The sequence below is a fragment of the Festucalex cinctus genome, chromosome 2 (genome assembly GCF_051991245.1).
Source record: "Festucalex cinctus isolate MCC-2025b chromosome 2, RoL_Fcin_1.0, whole genome shotgun sequence".
In the NCBI taxonomy this organism is placed as follows: Eukaryota; Metazoa; Chordata; class Actinopteri; order Syngnathiformes; family Syngnathidae; genus Festucalex; species Festucalex cinctus.
The window spans coordinates 44,310,822-44,337,532 of record NC_135412.1 but is presented as its reverse complement, the minus strand read 5'-3'; the positions used below and the strand labels follow the sequence as shown (position 1 = coordinate 44,337,532).

The 26,711-nt window shown below is 41.2% G+C and overlaps 1 protein-coding gene across 2 annotated transcripts in view; it reads right to left on the bottom strand.

Annotated features, from left to right (window-relative positions):
- itpr3 (inositol 1,4,5-trisphosphate receptor, type 3) overlaps positions 1-26,711 on the bottom strand; it is an 841,532-nt gene that overhangs the window by 641,214 nt on the left and 173,607 nt on the right. For both annotated transcript variants that reach the window (XM_077515178.1, XM_077515179.1), the window contains exon 5: positions 13,125-13,283. In XM_077515178.1, the coding sequence (XP_077371304.1) occupies positions 13,125-13,283 (159 nt within the window). The remainder of the gene's footprint in view (positions 1-13,124; positions 13,284-26,711) is intronic.

Here is a 26,711-nt window from a genome sequence, read left to right as displayed (position 1 = left end):
ATCAGATAATGGAACAGAATTTACATATTCTTTGTTTCAGTCCATGCTCAGTCAAAACGCTACCAAACACGAAACCTCAGCTCCTTTCTCACCCCATCAGAATGGAACTGCCAAAAGAGTTGTGGACATATTGTTAGAGTTATTGTGTATATATTATTCTATATTTTCTCTTATTACATAGTTAATTGCCAACTATGTATTCAGTATTTCACTATGGGTTTGGAGCTGCTGCATGTTTATTCAACCTGAAGACATCTGGAATGTGGGAATGAAGAACTACAGCCTTCAAGGATTAGTAGTCGTGACGATTTAAAGGATGTCCTCTGTATTTTACGACTGCTGGAGTTGCTTATCACATTGCTGCCAGTACTCCCATTTTCCTCAGAGGCAAGTGTGTGGCCTATTGTGTATGTTAGGGAATCCCAAATAAAAGAGGAGAAGTAGGGAGTTGTGTCAGAAGGGGCTGGGAGCTTGTGATCTGCGCACAACTCTCTGTCAGCTTCTCCTCGCGAGTAATCAAATCCTTGTGTCTTCTCATTCTTTCTTCTGTGTATTTTAAATGTTGCAGGTGTTGACTTGACATTAACTTGGTCCTTTCGAGCCGGATCCCAGGACGCCTAAAGGATTCCAGTTGCAGAGTCGACCTCCAGGAAGACCGTGGCCACGGCAAATACTACCCTTTTCTGGGACTGGATTTTCGTCTCTGTGACTGGGATCTGGAAGGCTGACGGGAATCCAAAGGACGAGAAGACATCTGGGTGAGAAAAAATTTACTTTCCGGGGGAAAGTGTGAAGTGAATGTCGACGTAAAATCTGCGCGAAGGTACTGTCGCAGCCTGCACGAAGGTACTGTGTGGGAGGAAAAACCTTGTGAATACTAGTCAATGGCAAGTAAAGGGAACGGAGCCCAGTAACGTCCGTGTAAAGAGACGATGCCGGAGTCGTGTACGTACTTAAATTCCGTGAAACGCAGAAAATAAAAGGGCCTTGTGTGAGTGTGTGAAGTGAATGGAAGTGTAGTGTCATTTGATACTTACTTCATTTTAAACAAACAGGATTGTAAGTGACAACTCATTGTGGAAGCAAAGGCAAGAATTCTCCGCCCTATTGGGTAGAAGCTTGAGAATTACCACAGTGAGAAATTTATTGTCACCCTGTTATTTGAACCTATCAGTCCCTAGGAAACTCTAGGTTCACGGACTGTACCAAATTCATATAAAATGGGGGAAAATAAACAGTAAAAGGTGAGCTATAAGATGAACTATCCAGTAAGGATTGGATGTTCATAGAAAAATTAGATCCATCTAAAATATAGCATTGAAATACGTGGATTACAAGATATACTTTTGCTGGCCAGCTTAATTTACAATAGTAAAAATAATAACAATAATAATGGTAATCCACTACAATATTAAATAAGGAATAAAATGAAATGGAAAGTTGGAGCTTTAACAGCCTAATGATATCGAGGCATAAGTGTATTGTCTGTAAAAGTGTATGTGTGTGGCTTCTCACTGTGTTTGTCTCTGTGAGCTCTTGTATGTGTCTGTGTGTCATATTGTCTAAAGACGACGGCTTAAAAGGGTTTAAATTGTGTATAAGGGGTTGTTAGATCGTGTCTAACATAACTATGTTAAAAACGGTGAAATTGAGAAATTTTGGTCTGTATCAAATATGAGGTGCGTGGACCAAAAAGTGGTCCCAGAAAGGGTCATCACCCGGTCCTCAGGTGAAAATTGTGTATTTTGTTTTTGGATGGTAAAGCTAATTGTTTGAGAGTGAGTTAAGTAGGTGATTGATGACAAGTTGTTGGACTTCTGACAAAAAAAAAAAAAAAATCCTTTTTGTTGGACTGTTTTGAGCATGGGAAATGATAAAAGTAAGAGAGAAACGTGAAAGTAGAATTGATTATGGTAGAATTAGAACAACTGGATAAAGAGAAGATGAATTAGTGGATGATTTTAAAGTGGGATTTGTGAAGTGTTTAGAACAAGTTGTGGTGGTGTAGATGATGATAAGACAGGAAGGTGTAACGTTAGAGGACACTGAGTTAAGAAATTACCCTCAAAAGTATAAAATAGATAGTTTAAAATGATATAGATTATTTGATAAATAATGCTAATCTAGTCTACTAAATACTAGTTTAAAGAAATTTGAAACTTTGAATTAAGTAAGTAATGATGGTTTTCAGCTATGACTATATTGTAAAGTGTGTAATGGCACCATTTGTCAAATTGCCAAATGGGGAAGGCCTTGATATCACACTGATAGTAGAAGCTTCTATATGGAAATGCAATGATTTCATGACTTTTTAACAGGTAGTAATTTAAACCTTATTGACTGACTTGAAAATACTTACTAGGAGTTAAATGTTCTAAAAATTCATTACTGTGGTGTTTATATTTACTAATAGATTTGGTGTGACTCATGCAGATCCAGATTAGAGAACAACATAAAATTGTAAGAAAGAGCCTTTACAATGTCGTTTTGAATATAGTCCTGAAGTTTGTATAAAAGATTAGTTACACGGAGGAATGTTTTCCTAATTGAATTCTGATTTAGCTCCTGCTGTGATTGACTGTGGAATTTAACAAATTCTCCCTCACCAGAACCTGATAAGTAAAATAGGCATTGAAGGGAAAAGATTATTAAAATGGTTTAGAAGGCAAACCTTTTATTAGTGGTGAGTTATTTAAAATAAATAAATAGCTGAGATTTGAATTTGATGAAGAAGAAAAAAATGGCATTTATAATTGAATTTGAATGTTCTTAAAGGAGCACAATTATTAATAGTTGCTTTTCCACCAACAAGCCCAGGATCTTTGAGTTCTGGGTAAAGTGAGTTTTTGGTTGCAAAAGTTCAGCAGGGAATTTAGAATTGTGTTTTTACAGTGTCTTAGAGTTCTCTGTAATTAATTTAAATGAGTTTGATTGAGACGAGCTGCTGTAAAAATACTGACCCCTCAAAGTAACCACCTTAGGTTAGTGAGACCCTGCTGCCGAGATAGTACTTGGATGCCCCATGAGGAATTTTTATTGCCCTGGTAATTGTTGTTGGTGGAAAAACGGCCATTTATTTGAACAAGGTGAACATAAAAAACAAAGATGAAACGAAACCAGTAAGCAGAATTATATTACATTGGATTAGACCTAGTCTTGGTGTCTACATTAGATGGCAACATGGTAATAAAAAGATAAGCTGAGTAGAAAAAGGGATATCGCTATGTGAAAGGTGTAGGATCTTTGCATTTTTACGACGTAGTCTATATCCTAAATAAATTCTTAAATGGTAGCTGACGCCTTACTACAAAAAGCGAGGGAACTGATTGTAAAGAAGGGAGATGATAAGCTATGTCACTCTGAGCATAAATGTGAGAACGAAAACAATGCCACACCTACGAGTGTCACAGTTGACTGACTACCTGTAAACTGATGATGAGTTTGATACAGTGACACTGCATATAACAATTATGGCAGAACAAATGGAGATGACAGAACTTTTGTTTTTCTTTAAAACTAAATAGGAAGAACTGTTTAACCTGCTTCCTTATGAATTCATCATCCATTCATTCTGATGTTGGGTTTCTTGACAACATGTAAGTAAGTGGAAATCAGAGCAAACAGACCAGATATCATCTATGCTAAAGATGATTTATTTGAGTAAAATGCTGAATTGGAGATAAATTAGACTAGTGATTAAGGACTCGCAAAGGGCAGAAGTGCTGATTGAAAATACTAAACTTACTAACTGGAAATATATTATTAGATAATTTGGATTCTTGATGAAAATTTGAGGAATGAATAAGTACTATAACAGTACACCCAAATTGTATATTCTGGTCTAAATTTGCACTGGAAGGGAAATATACATACATATATATATTATTACTACAAGGATATTGTGAATGTCCCACAATACCCTCTCAAGCAATTCGAAATTGTTTGGGTACATTTGGGAAGTCAGATTTTGACTTGCATGGACAAAATTCTTCTATGGCATGAAAGAAAATTGAGCTGTGAAATGAAAACCAGCAACAACTTAAAAGAAAGAAGAAATTGGAGAATGATGTAAATAAAGGTGTATTACACTTTTGTGCAACAAGGGTGTAATATTGAGATTGTTTTGATTGTAAAGTGGTTATGATGGAGACCCAACGATAAAACGAAGTAATTTTGTCGGCCCTAAGATTTGAAACAAATTACAAAATGATATCTTAAATTCCTGAGTGAAATTGTGACCTGTTATGAACTTTTGATGTTTGTGATTATACATATATAATTATACATGAATTGGGTGGATAATTATGCTAACAATTCTACTACTGAAATTGAATTGAGATACTGATAACAACGACAATGTTTGACAAATTTTAATAGATAGATGAATGTGAAAAATGCAGTTTGTGATTTAAATTGAACAATGATAGTAGTGGCTTTACGAAGATATTGGAAGGCCATTTGAACAGACAATTGATTGCTGACATGGTTATGAGTTTTGTTTAGAATGCATGAAGTAGAATTTAAGCCAGTATTTTATATTAATTGTGTACAAGATGATTGATATTCATGGTGGCTTTATTATTAACTACATATGGCTTTGGGAAAGATGTGTTACATTTAAACTTGATTATATGGTTGTAAACAATACAAGATGTAGTATGATACAATTAGTTTTGAAGAAATGCCAGACTACTACTATGCTATGGGTAGACTATAAAATTCTATCCGTCCAAGACATGTAAACTACAGTGTTCTTTCGCAAATTAGGGCCAGAGCGGTGAAGGCTACAGGGTCCCAATTGTTTTAAATTCCATAGTTGTTTAAAAAAAAAAAAAAAAAGAAAAGAAAAAAAGTGCTGATTTTGTGGATTTTTGTACAGCTGTGTAATTTTTTGGAAGAGGAAAATGACTGTATGAAGGTTAACCCACTGATATACGAGGGAACACTGTAGTGGAAAAGAAAAAAAAGGAAAAATGAAAACCTTTTGTAAATATTGTGAAATTATTTTAAATTGCATGCAGCATAAGATTTATATGAAGTGGCTTGGATAATGATTTTGAGTTGTGAGCCATAAAAATGTCTCAAACGGGGGGAGTTGGTAACAATACGGCAATACCGCATGTAAATTTTATATTTTAAATTTTTTAAGTTTTTATGTTTTTGGAATTTTGTTTTAGAATTTTGTTATACATGGAATTGATGTTTCTAATATTTTACCATTTTTGTTAGTGGCTATGGATTTTATGGAATTGAACAAAAAGTAAGACAATGTCAATATTAACAAGTACTGATTGATGGTCTTAAAAAATGTAACAATGAGTTGAAATTGTTCCAGAAAAACAACTGGATGTTATTATTATGGCAGAAGCATTGTGTGAACAGATCATGTCTCTATATGACGTACTAGTTATTTGGAGTAATGAATGAAAGTCCCTTTATATGTTACATTGTTTAAGGGAAAAACAGAAAAGCGAGAAAAATACATGATCAAAGCATGGAGATAAGATAATTGATGATTAAGTGATTTGGGAAATTGTAAAAGGAACAAGACAGTTAAGCTCGTTTGAAATTTCGTGTGGTGGACCATTTAAATTTGCCTATTGTAATAACCTGTTAAGCCGTACAGATGAAAGAAATTTATTCAAGTGACTATATGAGAAGATTGTTTAAATGATAAGGAAGTGAAAATGTTTAATCAAATGCCAGATGACTCTCTATCTCAGCAGGAAGGCAAGCCTCCCATCAAGGGTAGTGACTGACTTTGATTAAAGGTCCAGCCTAAGGTGGGAAGGCCCTTGTAAGTGTTGTTGGCCCCGAAGGTTGTGAAGATCGCTGAACGACTCTCCTGGATTCACCTATCACATGGCACAAAACAGGTACCATTGACTAACAGCTTGCCAGGTTGCGGAACGAAGCCTGACTGAAGTGAGGTCAGAGGAGAAACAAGCAGCTTGACTCGCTGTGAAAAGTCTGACCAAGTAAGTCAGTGAAGACTTTGGGAGCACATTGTTTGCTACCCTCAAAGTTCCCCCAACCGCTGTGAAGTCCAGGACCTGTCTCACTGTGCAGGATGTGTCAGAAGGGACAACTCAAGGAGACGAGTCCCTTTCCTGAATCAAATGGAGCGTAAGATGCGATCAGACGCAGTTGGGGCTGTCTTTTTGATTTTGATTTTTGGGGCCATCATGAAGAGGAAGAGAGACAGCTGGTTGAATTATTAATGCTGAGAATTACATAAAGAAACATTGGATAATGTACATTATGATATGCTTGAATTATTTTCAAATCCAGCCGACTATGACTAAAGATTAACATTGCCTCTGAGTGTAAATGTATTTGTTTTCGTAAATATGATCCTGCAGTTGAAAATCTAATTGAAGTAACTCATAGGTGATCTGAGACTTTGAGCAAATATATAATAAACAGGGGGGAATGTTAGAGTTATTGTGTATATATTATTCTATATTTTCTCTTATTACATAGTTAATTGCCAACTATGTATTCAGTATTTCACTATGGGTTTGGAGCTGCTGCATGTTTATTCAACCTGAGGACATCTGGAATGTGGGAATGAAGAACTACAGCCTTCAAGGATTAGTAGTCGTGACGATTTAAAGGATGTCCTCTGTATTTTACGACTGCTGGAGTTGCTTATCACATTGCTGCCAGTACTCCCATTTTCCTCAGAGGCAAGTGTGTAGCCTATTGTGTATGTTAGGGAATCCCAAATAAAAGAGGAGAAGTAGGGAGTTGTGTCAGAAGGGGCTGGGAGCTTGTGATCTGCGCACAACTCTCTGTCAGCTTCTCCTCGCGAGTAATCAAATCCTTGTGTCTTCTCATTCTTTCTTCTGTGTATTTTAAATGTTGCAGGTGTTGACTTGACACATATGCAGTACAAACAGCTGCTATAATCAGAAATCGATGCTTAAATAGAGGTCTTCAGCAAACCCCATATTTTCTATTAACTAGGAAGAAACATGACATGTCCAAAATTAACTATAAATTAAAAGTCAGCTGAGGAAAATTTTATGTTGTAGAATTTTCAATCAATTAATCCATGTTAATTAATCCAGTTGATTGAGTTTGGTGATTCAGGTCATATGTAGTTGTTAATAGTTCAATCAGTTCATCTTCACCAATATAGTTTGATTCAGTGCTGTAGCTTGTTGATCACATGTTGATTGGGTTCCATGTAGATTGTTTCAGTCCAGTAGCTTTAGACAACTGATCACAATGGAAGCCATGCGTCCGACCACCCTTCAGTCAGATCCATCTTCATCCCAATTCCTGTTCACCACTATCTCACGTCGTGCTTTTCTCTCCAGATCAAGCAACTTTGTGGCCATGTCTCTCCTCATTCTGGTCATGGCAATGTTGAATGCTGCTAGGTCGTTTTTCACCAGAGCAATATCATCACAGGACTTAGTTAGGCCGTTGCACACCAGTAATGGAGCTCAGAGTGGCCGAAGCTGTTTGCTCTGCATTCTTCTGGCGATCAGACAAGGCTCCAATCCCCAGCAGCATCAGTGCAGCCACCAGCACAGCAAGCAGATAGAGGTCCTTGACGTCTTCGACTTCCAGTGTCGTCAGACACAAGGCCTCCGTTTAGACCAGCTGTCCTCAGCATATCCAGACTTGAAAGTTCCACTTGGACATGGGCGCTGACCTGGTCCAGGTCTCATCGTAGAAAAGATTTTGTCAAAAACACTTAGAGACCAGCTAATTAGTTCCATACTGATGTATCTGTTGTTGTTGCAGCAGAGTGTCGGTTTCTCAGCACTCAGCACAAATGCTGTTTCAAATGCTGCAGCTGTCCTTTTGATAACGTTTTGATTTGATAACGTACACAGACATGTTTACATGATGAGTAGTGATGTGTCGGTCACGAACGAATCGAGTCTTTTGAACGGCTCTTCAACGTGAACGATGGGAACTGAGTCTTTATCGAGAGCTGTTCATCCCCCTACAACACCCCACCCCCACGGTGCGAGTGCCGACCGTTTGCTTTTGGAGGGAGCGTCAACTTCGCATATTAGCGTCAATCAAACAATTACCTTGTAATGGGGTCGTTAAACTCTGAAACAAACAACAAAGAGAGAGAGGACACCGCTCACTGCGCATGCCTGCTTTAGCGCCATGGCAGACGTTAGAATGTCACGGAGAGACGGAATGAAGAGGAGAGGAGGTGTACAACATCAGTGCGGGAGAAAAACTGGGCAGGGGGGTGGCAGTGGCGCATTCCTAGTCGCTCGCACATTGCAGTTAACACAGCCGACTCAAAGTTTCGGCCCTGGTCGCTGTGAATGACTTCGGCGGCCCCGAACCTTGTAAACCTTCCCTCCACAAGAGCATCTGCAACAGTCTTTGCCTCTTGGTCTGCGATGGCATACGCTTCCGGCCACTTCGTAAAGTAGTCCATAGCAGCTAGTACATAACGGTTGCCCTTGTCGGTATGTGGAAATGGGCCCATTATGTCCACTGCAACTCTCCATAGGGGCCCCCACTGCCAGCTGTTGGAGAAGGGCGTGAGACTGATCTGGAGGACCTTTGTGTGCAGTGCAAAGGTCACAGCGGCGACAAAAGTCCTCAACATCTCTCCTGAGCTGACCCCAATAGAAACTTTGCCGGAGTCGGCGAAGTGTTTTTGACACACCGAAGTGCCCTGCACACGCAGTCCCATGAGAAGCCTTCAACACAGTCTCTCTCAGGGCCTTGGGGACAACCACCTGCCACCTCTGCTCCCCAGTAGCTGGTTCCTTCCAGGCTCTCTGGAGCACTCCATCCCTCACCCGGAGAGCCCCGCTCTTTGCATACAGTCCTTTAGTGGCAGGCGAGTGCCCAGCTACCTCCTCCCACTGTGGCATTTGACCCGACTCGACCCATTGTAATACGGGTCATAGATCAGTGTCCTGTTCTTGATGTTTCCTCCATTCAGGTGCGTCTGCAACTTGCACCTCTCTGCATACAGGCTCGATCTGATCATGCGCGGGCTCCTGCTCCTCACCCCTGATTTCTTTCTCGCGGGGCTCTCTCCTCTCACAGCAGCGGCAGCCAGCAAGAGCACAAGGGCGTTGCGACAAAGCTAGCATGGCGAGCTCCAGCCCTGTGCTCCACTCGAAAGACATATGGCGCCAATTCTTCAAGCCAGCGTGCAATCTGCCCTTCGGGTTCTTTAAAGGACAAAAGCCACTGGAGTGCAGCGTGGTCAGTGCGTACAGTGAAGGGCAAGCCGCACAGATAATATCGAAAGTGGTGTATGTCTCGCCCAATAGCAAGCAGTTCCCGTCGAGTGACACAATATCGCCGTTCAGCCTTGTTGAAGGTTTTGCTGAAGTATGTCACTACTTTCTCCCCCACCGTCCCCACTTGACTCAAAACTACCCCCATTCCAACATTGCTGGTGTCCGTGTCCAAGGTGAATGGCAGATTAGGATGCGGGGGAATGAGAATGGGGGACTCAACGCCCTCTTCAGAGACCCAAAAGCCTGTACGCACTCCGGCGTCCAATCAAAATGATTGTCCTTCCGCTGCAGGTGGAAGGGCGGCGCGGCTATACAGGAGAATCTCCTGTAGTAGGATGTTAGCCTCAGGAAGCTCGTCAGCTCACGCAAGTTGTTTGGAACGGGCCAGTCCCTCATGGCCTGCACTTTTTCCTCCAAAGTGCTAATGCCCTCCCCTCCCACTTTGTGTCCCAGAAACTCCAGCTCTCTTCTCATAAAGCAGCACTTGTCAGGGTGAAGCTTGAGACCAGAGGTGGAAATTCTCTCCAGGACCCGTTGCAGGGCCCCCAAGGCTGTATGGAAGGAGTTCCCATGGAACAAGACGTCATCCTAATACACCAAACATTCCCGCCGTGGAATGCCAGCCAGCATTTTTTCCATAAGCCGCTCAAATGTAGCTGGTGCACTGTATAGGCCAAAACAGAGCACACAAAACTACCACAACCCTCTTCTGGTACAGAAAGCAGTCTTTGACCTGGCTTCAGGGCTAAGAGGCACGTGCCAATATCCACTGCGAAGGTCCAATGAGGAAAACCAGGACGAGCCAGACACCAGATCCAGAGACTTATCAATGCGGGGCAGCGGGTAGGAGTCTTTTTTTTTGTTTTTTTTGTTTTTTGTCACACTGTTCAAGGGTCTATAATCCACACAGAACCTCTTCTTCACCGTCTTGTTCTTGTTGACCATGACAACCCCCGAGGCCCATGGGCTGTCAGATGGCTCAATGATGCCCGCTTTCAACATCTCATCAATGGCGCTGTCCGCTTCTGCCTGAAGTGCTAGGGGAAGGCAACGGGCACGTGTTTTGATGGGCCTTGCATCACCGGTGTCAATTTCATGCTGCACCAAGTCCCTCAGACCCACCTCCTCTTCTGTAAGTGCAAAAATGTCCTTAAAGTCCCGCAACAATTGCCACAACATTTCCTGTTGTCCAGGTTCCAAACCATCACAGCTGCGCTTTCACACTTCTCTGACTGCTGTCCTGCTGTGTACCCTGTCCGCTTGCCCCGTCATGGGTTGTGGGGCCGGGGAAGACGGGTGCAGTCCAATATGAGCGTCTGAGGTGGGCGGTCAAGATACAGGAGGGACAGCTTGAAGAGGGGTGTCAAACTCACACTGTGCCTCTGCTGCTCCAACGTTGGCAGCAGTGACTTCGCGTCCTGGGTGGGGTGCACCATTTCAACCGTGGGGCCCCCTGGAAAGTACAATGTGTTTTCTCCCAGGTCCAGCACACAGCGAGCTGTACGCAGAAAGTCCAACCCTATGATGCAGGGATCCCATGCAGCTGCGACCCACACCCGAAAGCACATGAGCAGTCCCCCGACTTGTATAGCCACACCCCTCTTCCAAGCATAGGGGTTAGCTCGCCAGTTACTGTTCGGAGTTTGACTGCAGTGGATTCCAACGGTGCTCCAGCCGGGAACACATCAGGTCTCAACACTGTTGCAGTGGAACCAGTGTCGACAAGGGCTATACAAGGAGCCCCCGCCAGGGTGATGGGGACATGGCAAAAGTCCCCCGGATGAGTCCAGCCCACCACCCTCACAGATTCAGCGCTGTCATCTGCTTCTGGGGAGAGTGGAGCCCCGCTCCCCCGTCTGTGTAGTTGGGCTCCCTCTCCAGGAAACAAGGTGATTTGGGATCACAGGTGCCGGGGTCTGTGCCATCCGCCCTACACAGACCCCGGGGAGTTTCCCTGAGTACCAGCCCTCTTGGGACACTGCACACTTATGTGGCCAGTCTGACCACACACCCAATACACTGGAGGGCCCCTGCGGGAACGAGTACTGCTGCGTGGTGACTACAGTGTGCTAGCACGAATAAGTTCAGTCAACTCATTTACCCGTGCTGGTTTCTCCCGGTCATGGTCCACCTGTGCAGCAGAACACACAACATGGTCACCTTCCACATGGTCACTCGCTGAGGTGTCCCCTATGACTTCTCTCTCCACGGCCAGCTCCAGCGCCTGCGCCAATTGAGTCTGTATGCGCAGGTCTCTAGGGGTAATGGCCCGGATGAACTGGTCCCTGGCCAACTCGCTCTGCACGTCAGTGGGCATATGGACATATGCACGCCTCGATAAGGTTTCAATGTCGTTAGCCAGGACACGAAGTGGCTCACCAGGCTGTCTTTGCCTGTTAGACAGCTCTGAGCGAAGAACATTGGGCTGACTGCATTGTCCAAAACGTCGTTGTAGGGCTCCAACTAAAGCCCCATAGTCAACTCTTTCAGCAGGACTAAGCAGCAACAAGCAGGACAACGCTTCCTCCGTGAAGCACATGGCCAGCTGTAGTGCCTTATTCCTCTCAGACCAGCTCGCAGCCCGCGCCAAAAGTTCAAATTGGCATGGAAAGCCTCCCAGTCAGCCTTACCAGAGTGTTTTGGCGTCTTGACATGCTGATGGGTACAATGGGGGCTGCCATCGCTAGTTGCACCTGCTCTCTCCTCCGCATTCACTGGGCCAAACCCAGTATCAAACGCCATTTTCCTAGCGGTCCGCCTCAGGTGGGCAAAATGCTCGTTCACATCACGGCTCCACGCGCCATCGTAAGCGCCATCCACCACTTCCTCCTTGACTCGCGAGCGACCGCCGTCACATTCCTTTCGTTTTGCCATACCTTCGGGCGTCGTTTTCATTTCTGACAGCAATGTAATGCTGGCGAAAGAACCAGACCAAGTGTGTCACTAACGGCTCTCTTTAATCAACTGATTTAGCACAAAACAGCAGGCTCAAGAACAACAACGTAACAGCCAATAGCGCGTAGCTCCACAAAACAAAACACAGTGATGCCGTCAGGGCCCGTCCAGCGCATCAGAAATTACTATACTCACACCAGTAGTGATTTTGATTAAAATGGTTAAGTATAAAGAGATTTTTCTGTCATTTTGCTTTTAATGCAAATTGATGATTGTGGCAATCACTGTTATTGGCTGTGCTAAGTGTGACATTCAAAAATATGTAGTCACGAATAATTTTGATGATGGGAGCATGTTTTGTATTCATGATTCATTTTTTTTATATACAGAATGTAAAATTGAGTGAAAATGTATCTTTCACATTTATGTTAACGTGGGTAGCAAACAAAAAACTGAACCATTGTGTTTAGGTGTTGTTTTGCTCCGGTTCCTACTTTAGTGAGGGAACTACTCCCCCTGTCCCTTCAGAGGAAATTTGGGATGAAAAGCAGTTGCTTCGTGGCTTCACTCCTTCTCCACAATGCTTGGAAAGAATTTCTAGTCGAATGTTTCACATGTAAAACACTTTGTAACGAGAAGAAGATGGGTTTGGAGAAGTACATTTGCGTTATTTAATGGACTTGTGTTAACAAGCTTAAACGAGGTCACAACGGGCTCGCACCGTGCGCGAGGCTCCCGCCCCCCCCCCCCCCCCCCCCACCACCACCACCACACGCACGCACGCGCACACGCACCCCCGTGCACACACACACACACACACACACACACACACACACACACACACACACACACAAACAGACTAAGGATATTCATTACTGGAACAATGTCCTGTGGTCTGATGAGACCGAAACATGATTCCAGTGAAACGTTACACCCCGAATATACATTATACAACTAGCCATTTGATGTTTCAAATGTAATGCCTACATTATCTCCATTGGCACGCAGCTTCCAGAAAGGTTGTATGAAGAGCCAGGAGCCTTCATTGCCGGTGCCATCCAGCGTGACGCGCATTGCGTTCTTCTCCAGAAGCGCTGGCAAACGCTTATTCACCGTCAGGTATTTGTTGCTCTTCATGTGCAGCAGCTGCAAAAAATGAAAAATAAATGAATCAAATGCTGAATTATCCTTTCCTCTTTTTTGACACAGCTTTTTCCTGCCTTTTTAGGGCCCGAGCAGCGACCGCTGCGAGGTCCCTATTGTTTTTGTAAAAATTATTAGGGCCCGAGCAGCGACCGCTGCGAGGTCCCTATTGTTTTTGTAAAAATTATTAGGGCCCGAGCAGCGACCGCTGCGAGGTCCCTATTGTTTTTGTAAAAATTATTATTATTATTATTATTATTATTATTAGGGCCCGAGCAGCGACCGCTGCGAGGTCCCTATTGTTTTTGTAAAAATTATTATTATTATTAGGGCCCGAGCAGCGACCGCTGCGAGGTCCCTCTTGTTTTTGTAAGAATTATTAGGGCCCGAGCAGCTACCGCTATTGTTTTTCGATCGGATTATTATAATAATATAATTATTATAATAATATATAATATAACTATTGTTTTTCAAGGAATTCTTATTATTATTAGGGCCCGAGCAGCGACCGCTGCGAGGTCCCTATTGTTTTTGTAGAAATTATTATTATTATTATTATTATTATTATTAGGGCCCGAGCAGCGACCGCTGCGAGGTCCCTATTGTTTTTGTAAAAATTATTATTATTATTATTATTATTATTATTATTATTATTATTATTATTATTCTTCTTCTTTATTCTCCGCAAACGATCGCGATTTTGGGTACCTAAACATTCACGAAAACTCACCGAACTTTGCACACTCCTCAGGCCCGGCGAAAAATTTGATATTATTAAGTCGTCATAACAATGCGACTCGATAGCGCCCCCTAGCGTAGAAAAATAAAAACCAAGCCCGGCACGTTTGAGCTAGAGCAACAAAAATTGGCAGGCACGTGTAGCACCCCGAGACGCACAAAAAAGTCTATTGGGACCATGTAGCTAAAATGTACAGGAAGTGAGCTATGAATTTTTTTACGTCCAATTTTGGCCTATTTTGGCACATTCACTGTGGTCATGCTTTTTCCCCCTTTGCAAACATTTTTCATCCAATTGACTTCAAACTTGGCATTTATCATCTTAAGACCTGAGAGAACAACTGGGCAAAACATCTTGCCTTTTTGAAATACTATATGACAGGGGCGGGGCATCAAATATTGCCTTTAAAATTTCATTTGTCCAGAAAGAGCAAATGCTTAATAACTCCCATGTTCAAGCTCCAAAAAATCTCAAACTTCTCAGGCAACGTAATAGTCACGGCCTGAAAACATCGAAATGATAAAATTCAGTTATACATATAGCGCCACCTAGTGGTTACAATAAATGTCATACTTTACGTTTTTAGCTACTGTGCTGAGCTTGTTGAAGGGATCCATTTGAAAATTGGTCAGAAAAGCCTTAAGATGTTGATCATGCCCCACACCGAATATTGTAACTTTTCACCAAAGGGCGTGGCCGCTACGGTGACGCAAAGTCTGAAGATTTTTCGTGAAAATAAAAGCTGCATTAACTTGACCGAGATGATCCTATCTTCTCAAAATTTCACACATTTGATGAGAGTCCAGCCCTAAAGACATCTACTGACTTATATTTCATCTAACTGATAGCGCCACCTAGTGGCAATTTTTTTTCTTACGAATTTTCTTCTACGTTTTTCTCCAAACACGTTAACTGGACCTACCTCATATTTGCTCAGATGAGGGTTTCGGCCTTCATGATGTCACAACACGAAGTTTGTGAGTTTTCGCGAATTGCTGTGGGTGTGGCTAAGCGCTGTTCGCCAAGAAAACAACGCCAGTTTTGAGGGTCTAAACATGCACAGAAACTCATGAAACTTGGCACACACATCTGGCCTGGTAAAATGAGCCATATTTTATTGTTGATTGTGCTATTTTTAAAAAAATGACTCAATAGCGCCCCCTAGAAGTTTTTAACAAAGCAGCCCCGGTTGTACGTTTAAGCAAGAACGACGAATATTTTTAGGTGTATGAGGGAGCCCAAGACCTACAAAAAAGTCTCTTGGACCCATATACTAAAATGAACAGGAAGTGAGCTACGAATTTTTGAATGTCCCATTTTTGACGATTTTTGCACATTCACAGGGGGCAGACTTTTGCCCACTTCTCCTACACGTTTCATCCGACTGAGTTAAGACCTGACCTGGACCATGTCAAGACCTGAGCCAACGACAGGGGGAAAAATCTTGACCTTTCGAAATACTATATGATGAGGGCGGGGCATCAAAATTTGTGTTTCGCACTGAAAAAGGATATGCTTAATAACTCCCCGGTACATGCTCCAAAAAATCCCAAACTTGACATGTATGTTTATCGTCAAGGCCTGAAGCTATCTCTATGACAACATTCAGTTATATATGCAGCGTCACCTAGCCCTTGAGGCATAAAAAAAAATACCCCACATACGGTATTTTGTACAAAAAATGTAAACTCATTCTAAGTGTGATAACTAAGTCATTTATGAATATTCTTTTAGTTTCCACCACTCAAAATGTTCACTGGCATCAGACTTATCCAAACATATATATATTTTTATTTATTTTTGATAGCCTCTGTGGACATTAAAAGCAATATCGTGAATGAAGGGTATGCATAATAACTCCACGGTACATTCTCCAAAAAAAATCCCACACTTGACATGTATGCTTATAATCAAGGCCTGAAGGTATCTCGATGACAACATTCAGTTATAAATACAGCGCCACATAGCCCTTGAGGCTTATATAAAAAAAAAAAAACACATACGGTATTTTGTACAAAAAAATGTAAACTCATTCTAAGTGTGATGACTAAGCCATTTATGAATATTCTTTTAGTTTCCACCACTCAAATTGTTCACTGGCTTCACACCGATCCAAACGTATGTACGTTTCCATTTTGTTTTATTCATTTTTGATTGCCCCTTTGGACAATAAGAGTAACATTGTGCAATGAGTACAACGAGCGATGATGTATATATACACTTTTACAAAAAATATCAATCAGGGCAACTCATTGCCTAAAAATAAAAAAGGACGCTGATTTTTGCAGGTCTTAACAATCACCAAAACCCGTTGAGCTTGACACACACTGGCAAAAAAAATATTCTACATGTAAACGTTTATTATGCCATTTTCAAAGAAATTTTGCTTCCAATATGCCAGTACCCCAACGTGCCAGTACCCCAACGTGCCAGTACCCTAACGTGCAAGTACCCCAACGTGCAAGGACTCCAACGTGGCCCGGGCTGCGAGGGCCCTTTATAGCTGCTCGCAGCTCTAGTTATTATTATTCTTCTTCTTCTTCTTTATTCTCCGCAAACAATCGCGATTTTGGGTACCTAAATATTCACGAAAACTCACCAAACTTTGCACACTCCTCAGGTCCGGCGAAAAATTTGATATTATGAAGTCGTTATAACAACGCGGCTCTATAGCGCCCCCTAGCGTAGAAAAATAAAAACCAAGCCCGACACGTTTGAGCTAGAGCAACGAAAATTGGCAGGCACGTGTAGCACCCCGAGACGCACAAAAAAGTCTATTGGGACCATGTAGCTAAAATGTACAGGAAGTGAGCTATGAATTTTTTAATGTCCAATTTTGGCCTATTTTGGCACATTCACTGTGGTCATGCTTTTTCCCCCTTTGCAAACATTTTTCATCCAATTGACTTCAAACTTGGCATTTATCATCTCAAGACCTAAGAGAACAGCTGGGCAAAACATCTTGCCTTTTCGAAATACTATACGACGGGGGCGGAGCATCAAATATTGCCTTTAAAATTTCATTTGTCCAGAAAGAGCAAATGCTTAATAACTCCCATGTTGAAGCTCCAAAAAATCTCAAACTTCTCAGGCAACGTAATAGTCACAGCCTGAAAACATCTATATGACAAAATTCAGTTATACATATAGCGCCACCTAGTGGTTACAATAAATGTCATACTTTACGTTTTTAGCTACTGTGCTGAGCTTGTTGAAGGGATCCATTTGAAAATTGGTCAGAAAAGCCTTAAGATGTTGATCATGCCCCACACCGAATATTGTAACTTTTCATCAAAGGGCGTGGCCGCTACGGTGACGCAAAATCTGAAGATTTTTCGTGAAAATAAAAGCTGCATTAACTTGACCGAGATGATCCTATCTTCTCAAAATTTCACACATTTGATGAGAGTCCAGCTCTAAAGACATCTACTAACTTACATTTCATCTAACTGATAGCGCCACCTAGTGGCAATTTTTTTTCTTACGAATTTTCTTCTACGTTTTTCTCCAAACACGTTAACTGGACCTACCTCATATTTGCTCAGAGGAGGGTTTCGGCCTTCATGATGTCACAACACGAAGTTTGTGAGTTTTCGCGAATTGCTGTAGGCGTGGCTAAGCGCTGTTCTCCAAGAAAACAACGCCAGTTTTGAGGGTCTAAACATGCACAGAAACTCCTGAAACTTGGCACACACATCTGGCCTGGTAAAATGAGCAATATTTTATTGTTGATTGTGCTATTTTTACAAAAATGACTCAATAGCGCCCCCTCGAAATTTTTAACGAAGCAGCCCCGGCTGTACGTTTAAGCAAAAACGCCGAATATTTTTAGGTGTATGAGGGAGCCCAAGACCTACAAAAACGTCTCTTGTACCCATATGCTAAAATGAACAGGAAGTGAGCTACGAATTTTTGAATGTCCCATTTTTGACGATTTTTGCACATTCACAGGGGGCAGACTTTTGCCCACTTCTCTCACACGTTTCATCCGACTGAGTTAAGACTTGGCCTGGACCATGTCAAGACCTGAGCCAACGACAGGGGGAAAAATTTTGACTTTTCGAAATACTATATGATGAGGGCGGGGCATCAAAATTTGTGTTTCACAATGAAAAAGGATATGCTTGATAACTCCCCGGTACATGCTCCAAAAAATCCCAAACTTGACATATATGTTTATCGTCAAGGCCTGAAGTTATCTCTATGACAACATTCAGTTATATATGCAGCGCCACCTAGCCCTTGAGGCATGAAAAAAAAATACCCCACATACGGTATTTTGTACAAAAAATGTACACTCATTCTAAGTGTGATAACTAAGTCATTTATGAATATTTTTTTAGTTTCCACCACTCAAAATGTTCACTGGCATCAGACTTATCCAAACATATATATATTTTTATTTATTTTTGATAGCCTCTATGGACATTAAAAGCAATATCGTGAATGAAGGATATGCTTAATAACTCCACGGTACATGCTCCAAAAAAAAATCCCACACTTGACATGTATGCTTATAATCAAGGCCTGAAGGTATCTCTATGACAACATTCAGTTATAAATACAGCGCCACCTAGCCCTTGAGGCTTATATAAAAAAAATAAATAAATACCCCACATACGGTATTTTGTACAAAAAATGTACACTCATTCTAAGTGTGATAACTAAGTCATTTATGAATATTCTTTTAGTTTCCACCACTCAAATTGTTCACTGGCTTCACACCGATCCAAACGTATGTACGTTTCCATTTTGTTTTATTCATTTTTGATTGCCCCTTTGGACAATAAAAGTAACATTGTGCAATGAGTACAACGAGCGATGATGTGTATATACACTTTTACAAAAAAATACCAATCAGGGCAACTCATTGCCTAAAAATAAAAAAGGACGCTGATTTTTGCAGGTCTTAACAATCACCAAAACCCGTTGAGCTTGACACACACACTGGCAAAAAAATATTCTACATGTAAACGTTTATTATGCCATTTTCAAAGAAATTTTGCTTCCAATATGCCAGTACCCCAACGTGCCAGTACCCTAACGTGCAAGTACCCCAACGTGCAAGGACTCCAACGTGGCCCGGGCTGCGAGGGCCCTTGATAGCTGCTCGCAGCTCTAGTTCTTTTTAGGGCCCGAGCAGCGACCGCTGCGAGGTCCCTATTGTTCCTGAAGGAATTCTTATTAGGGCCCGAGCAGCGGCGGCGGCGGTGCCGCTGCGAGGCCCTATTGTTTTTGTAGGAATTCTTCTTCTTATTAGGGCCCGAGCAGCGACCGCTGCGAGGTCCCTATTGTTTTTCGTTCGAATTATTATTATTATTATTATTATTATTATTATTATTATTATTATTATTATTATTATTCTCCGTAAACGATCGCATTTTTGAGTACCTAAACATTCACGAAAACTCACCAAACTTTGCACACTCCTCAGGCCCGGCGAAAAATTTGATATTATGAAGTCGTCATAACAACGCGACTCTATAGCGCCCCCTAGCGTAGAAAAATAAAAACCAAGCCCGGCATGTTTGAGCTAAAGCAACGAAAATTGGCAGGCACCTGTAGCACCCCGACACGCACAAAAAAGTTTATTGGGACCATGTCGCTAAAATGTACAGGAAGTGAGCTATGAATTTTTTAATGTCCAATTTTGGCCTATTTTGGCACATTCACTGTGGTCATGCTTTTTCCCCCTATGCAAACATTTTTCATCCCATTGACTTCAAACTTGGCATTTATCATCTCAAGACCTAAGAGAACAGCTGGGCAAAAAATCTTGCCTTTTCGAAATACTATATGACGGGGGCGGGGCATCAAATATTGCCTTTAAAATTTCATTTGTCCAGAAAGAGCAAATTCTGAATAACTCCCATGTACAAGCTCCAAAAAATCTCAAACTTCTCAGGCAACGTAATAGTCACGGCCTGAAAACATCTATATGACAAAATTCAGTTATACATATAGCGCCACCTAGTGGTTACAATAAATGTCATACTTTACGTTTTTAGCTACTGTGCTGAGCTCATTGAAGGGATCCAGTTGAAAATTGGTCAGAAAAGCCTTAAGATGTTGATGATGCCCCACACCGAATATTGTAACTTTTCACCAAAGGGCGTGGCCGCTACGGTGACGCAAAGTCTGAAGATTTTTCGTGACAATAAAAGCTGCATTAACTTGACCGAGATGATCCTATCTTCTCAAAATTTCACACATTTGATGAGAGTCCAGCCCTAAAGACATCTACGAACTTATATTTCATCTTACTGATAGCGCCACCTAGTGGCATATTTTTTTTCTTACGAATTTTCTTCTACGTTTTTCTCCAAACACGTTAACTGGACCTACCTCATATTTGCTCAGATGAGGGTTTCGGCCTTCATGATGTCACAACACGAAGTTTGTGAGTTTTCGCGAATTGCTGTGGGCGTGGCTAAGCGCTGTTCGCCAAGAAAACAACGCCAGTTTTGAGGGTCTAAACATGCTCAGAAACTCCTGAAACTTGGCACACACATCTGGCCTGGTAAAATGAGTAATATTTTATTGTTGATTGTGCTATTTTTACAAAAATGACTCAATAGCTCCCCCTCGAAATTTTTAACGAAGCAGCCCCGGTTGTACGTTTAAGCAAGAACGACGAATATTTTTAGGTGTATGAGGGAGCCCAAGACCTACAAAAAAGTCTCTTGTAACCATATGCTAAAATGAACAGGAAGTGAGCTACGAATTTTTGAATGTCCCATTTTTGACGATTTTTGCACATTCACAGGGGGCAGACTTTTGCCCACTTCTCCTACACGTTTCATCCGACTGAGTTAAGACTTGGCCTGGACCATGTCAAGACCTGAGCCAAAGACAGGGGGAAAAATTTTTACTTTTCGAAATACTATATGATGAGGGCGGGGCATCAAAATTTGTGTTTCGCAATGAAAAATGATATGCTTGATAACTCCCCGGTACATGCTCCAAAAAATCCCAAACTTGACATGTATGTTTATCGTCAAGGCCTGAAGTTATCTCTATGACAACATTCAGTTATATATGCAGCGCCACCTAGCCCTTGAGGCATGAAAAAAAAATACCCCACTTACGGTATTTTGTCCAAAAAATGTAAACTCATTCTAAGTGTGATAACTAAGTCATTTATGAATATTCTTTTAGTTTCCACCACTCAAAATGTTCACTGGCATCAGACTTATCCAAACATATATATATTTTTATTTATTTTTGATAGCCTCTATGGACATTAAAAGCAATATCGTGAATGAAGGATATGCTTAATAACTCCACGGTACATGCTCAAAAAAAAAATCCCACACTTGACATGTATGCTTATAATCAAGGCCTGGAGGTATCTCTATGACAACATTCAGTTATAAATACAGCGCCACCTAGCCCTTGAGGCTTATATAAAAAAAATAAATAAATACCCCACATACGGTATTTTGTACAAAAAATGTACACTCATTCTAAGTGTGATAACTAAGTCATTTATGAATATTCTTTTAGCTTCCACCACTCAAATTGTTCATTGGCTTCACACCGATTCAAACGTATGTACGTTTCCATTTTGTTTTATTCATTTTTGATTGCCCCTTTGGACAATAAAGGTAACATTGTGCAATGAGTACAACGAGCGATGATGTGTATATACACTTTTACAAAAAATACCAATCAGGGCAACTCATTGCCTAAAAATAAAAAAGGACGCTGATTTTTGCAGGTCTTAACAATCACCAAAACCCGTTGAGCTTGACACACACACTGGCAAAAAAATATTCTACATGTAAACGTTTATTATGCCATTTTCAAAGAAATTTTGCTTCCAATATGCCAGTACCCCAACGTGCCAGTACCCCAACGTGCAAGTACCCCAACGTGCAAGGACCCCAACGTGGCCCGGGCTGCGAGGGCCCTTTATAGCTGCTTGCAGCTCTAGTTATTATTCTTATTCTTATTATTCTTCTCCGCAAACAATCGCATTTTTGAGACACTAAACGTGACCGAAAACTCACCAAACTTTACACGCACATCAGGCCTGCCGAAAAATTTGATATTTTAAAGTCGCCATACATGATAACAGAAAAATGGCTCCTTAGCGCCCCCTACATAGGTTAAACGGATCCCTGTCCCGCTACGATTGTCCGACGGCTATGAAAATTGTGTGGCACCTGTAGCACATCCCAATGAACAAAAACCTCTTTGAAGTGTGTACCCTAAAATAGACAGAAAGTGAGGTATGAGTATTTAAATGTCCAATTTTTGCCAATTTTTGCACATTTACAGGGGTCATACTTTTGCCCGCTTCTCCTACACGGTTAACCCGATTGACTTCAAACTTGGGATGTACCATCTCAACACCTGGGACAACATCATTGTGAAAAATGAAAAGTTTTTGATATTCTATATGACGGCGGCGGCGCATCAAATTTAGAGTTTAAAAATTCTTACTTCACGAAGCATTGCCGGTTGTACGTTTAATCTAGAGCTACGAAAATTGGTACACATATGTAACAGGCTATGACCTACAAAAAACTCTTTTTGAACCATATGCTAAACCTAACAGGAAGTCCACCATTTTGATTTATTTTGGAACGTGTTGCCATTTTTTTGGCCATTTCATTGGGGTCTTATTTTAACGAACTCCTCCTACAGTGTTTATCCGATCATCTTCAAACTTGGTGTGATTCATCTTAAGATGTTGAAGATGAAAAGTTATTGAAAGCTTTGTATTTCGTCGCACATTGTTGTCATGGCATGCACTGTTTTTAAAGGAAAAAAAATATCCTTAAAGAAGCATTCCCATTTGTACGAAGCAGCTAGAGCTACGAAAATTTGTAGACATATGTAACAGCCCAAGATGTACAAAAAAAGTCTCTTGGTGCCCTGTGCTAAACCCAACAGGAAGTCCCCCAGGGGCCGGGCATCACATTTTGAGCTAAAAAACTCCTCTTTAACAAAGCATACCCGGCTGTACGTTTCACCTAGAGTTACCAACATTTGTAGAGGTATATAACAGCCCTCGAGGTACAAAAAACTCTTTTTGAACCATATGCTAAACCTAACAGGGCGTCCGCCATTTTGATTTACTTTGGAATGTGTTGCCATTTTTTTTGGCCATTTCATAGGGGTCATATTTTAACAAACTCCTCCTACAGAGTTTATCCGATCATCTTCAAACTTGGTGTGATTCATCTTAAGATGTTGAAAATGAAAAGTTATTGAAAGTTTTTTATTTCATCACACGCTGTTGTCGTGGCATGCACTTTTTGCAAAGGAAAAAAATCCTTCTTAATGAAGCATTCCCAGTTGTACGAAGCAGCTAGAGCGACGAAAAATTGTAGACATATGTAACAGCCCAGGATGTACAAAAAAGTCTCTTGGTGCCATGTGCTAAACCCAACAGGAAGTCCCCCAGGGGCCGGGCATCACATTTTGAGCTAAAAAACTCCTCTTTAACGAAGCATTCCCGGTTGTACGTTTCACCTAGCGCTATGATAATTTGCAGGCATACATAAGAGCCCATGATGTACAAAAAAAAGTCTCTTGGAACCATGTGCTAAACCAAACAGGAAGTCTGCCATTTTGATTTATGATGGGATTTGTTGCCATTTTTTGTGGCCTTTTTCAGGGGTCATATTTTAACGAACCCCTCCTACAAAATTTATCCGACTGTCTTCAAACTTGGTGTGTTTCATCTTAAGATGTTTAAGATGCAAAGTAATCGAAAGTTTTTTATTTTGTAACACGCTGTTGCCATAGCAATGCATTGTTTGTCAAGTGCTGCTTTTTTTTTTTTTTTATACACATGAAAACTCATGAAACTTTGCAAACACATCAGACTTGTCATGAACATGAATTTTCAGAGATTTATTGTGCAATTTGCAATAAATAGCGCCCTCTAGACATTTTTACGAAGCATTTCCGATTGTATGATTTTGCTAGACCTACAAAAAAGTATTATGTAGCCATTTGCCAAACCAAAGAGGAAGACCGCTATTTTGATTTTATTTTGGGAATTATACATCATTTTTGGCCTTTTTCATGAAACTTTGCACAGACAAGGCATGGAAAAAACTAACATTTTAAATGGCCCTTGTTCCATGTAACAGTACCCCAACGTGCCAGTACCCCGACGTGCAAGTAACCCAACGTTGTGCTCAATAGCGCCCTCTATGCATTTTTATGGAGCATTTCCAATTGTATGATTCAAGCGATACACAACTAAAGATGACTTGACCTAGATTTGTGAAAACTGGGAGGCATACCTATTAGCTTAAGCCCTACAAAAAGTATTCTGTAGCCGTATGCTAAACCTAAAAGGAAGTCCGCCATTTTGAATTTATTTTGGGAATTGCGCACCATATTTTGCGTTTTGATTAAACTTTGCACACACAAGGCTTGTCAAAAACATTTTAGATGGTCCTTGTCCTATTTGACAGTACCCCAACGTGCCAGTACCCCGACGTGCAAGTACCCCAACGTGGCCCGGGTTGCGAGGGCCCTTTATAGCTGCTCGCAGCTCTAGTTATTATTAGGGCCCGAGCAGCTACCGCTGCGAGGTCCCTATTGTTTTTCGATCGGATTATTATTATTATTATTATTATTATTATTCTTTTTCTCCGTAAACGATCACGATTTTGGGTACCTAAACATTTACGAAAACTCACCAAACTTTGCACACTCCTCAGGCCCGGCGAAAAATTTGATATTATGAAGTCGTCATAACAACGCGACTCTATAGCGCCCCCTAGCATAGAAAAATAAAAACCAAGCCCGGCATGTTTGAGCTAGAGCAACGAAAATTGGCAGGCACGTGTAGCACCCCGAGACGCACAAAAAAGTCTATTGGGACCATGTAGCTAAAATGTACAGGAAGTGAGCTATGAATTTTTTAATGTCCAATTTTGGCCTATTTTGGCACATTCACTGTGGTCATGCTTTTTCCCCCTTTGCAAACATTTTTCATCCAATTGACTTCAAACTTGGCATTTATCATCTCAAGACCTGAGAGAACAACTGGGGAAAAAATCTTGCCTTTTCGAAATACTATATGACGGGGGCGGGGCATCAAATATTGCCTTTAAAATTTCATTTGTCCAGAAAGAGCAAATGCTTAATAACTCCCATGTTCAAGCTCCAAAAAATCTCAAACTTATCAGGCAACTTAATAGTCACGGCCTGAAAACATCTATATGATAAAATTCAGTTATCCATGTAGCGCCACCCAGTGGTAACAATAATTGTCAGACTTTACGTTTTTAGCTACTGTGCTGAGCTCGTTGAAGGGATCCAGTTGAAAATTGGTCAGAAAAGCCTTAAGATGTTGATCATGCCCCACACCGAATATTGTAACTTTTCGCCAAAGAGCGTGGCCGCTACGGTGCCGCAAAGTCTGAAGATTTCTCGTGACAACAAAAGCTGCATTAACTTGACCGAGATGATGCTATCTTCTCAAAATTGTACACAATTGATGAGAGTCCAGCTCTAAAGACATCTACTAACTTACATTTCATCTAACTGATAGCGCCACCTAGTGGCAATTTTTTTTCTTACGAATTTTCTTCTACGTTTTTCTCCAAACACGTTAACTGGACCTACCTCATATTTGCTGAGATGAGGGTTTCGGCCTTCATGATGTCACAACACGAAGTTTGTGAGTTTTCGCGAGTCGCTGTGGGCGTGGCTAAGCGCTGTTCGCCAAGAAAACAACGCCAATTTTGAGGGCCTAAACTGGCACAGAAACACACGAAACTTGGCACACACAGCTGGCCTGGCAAAATGAGCAATTTTTTATCGCCGATTGTGCTATTTTTACAAAAATGACTCAATAGCGCCCCCTAGAAATCTTTAACGAAACAGCCCCAGTTGTACGTTTAAGCAAGAACGACGAATATTTTTAGGTGTATGAGGGAGCCCAAGACCTACAAAAAAGTCTCTTGTACCCATATGCTAAAATGAACAGGAAGTGAGCTACGAATTTTTGAATGTCCCATTTTTGACGATTTTTGCACATTCACAGGGGGCAGACTTTTGCCCACTTCTCCTACACGTTTCATCCGACTGAGTTAAGACTTGGCCTGGACCATGTCAAGACCTGAGCCAACGACAGGGGGAAAAATTTTGACTTTTCAAAATACTATATGATGAGGGCGGGGCATCAAAATTTGTGTTTCGCAATGAAAAAGGATATGCTTGATAACTCCCCGGTACATGCTCCAAAAAATCCCAAACTTGACATGTATGTTTATCGTCAAGGCCTGAAGTTATCTCTATGACAACATTCAGTTATATATGCAGCGCCACCTAGCCCTTGAGGCATAAAAAAAAAATACCCCACATACGGTATTTTGTACAAAAAATGTAAACTCATTCTAAGTGTGATAACTAAGTAATTTATGAATATTCTTTTAGTTTCCACCACTCAAAATGTTCACTGGCATCAGACTTATCCAAACATATATATATTTTTATTTATTTTTGATAGCCTTTATGGACATTAAAAGCAATATCGTGAATGAAGGATATGCTTAATAACTCCACGGTACATGCTCCAAAAAAAATCCCACACTTGACATGTATGCTTATAATCAAGGCCTGAAGGTATCTCTATGACAACATTCAGTTATAAATACAGCGCCACCTAGCCCTTGAGGCATTTATATATATATATATATATATATATATATATATAT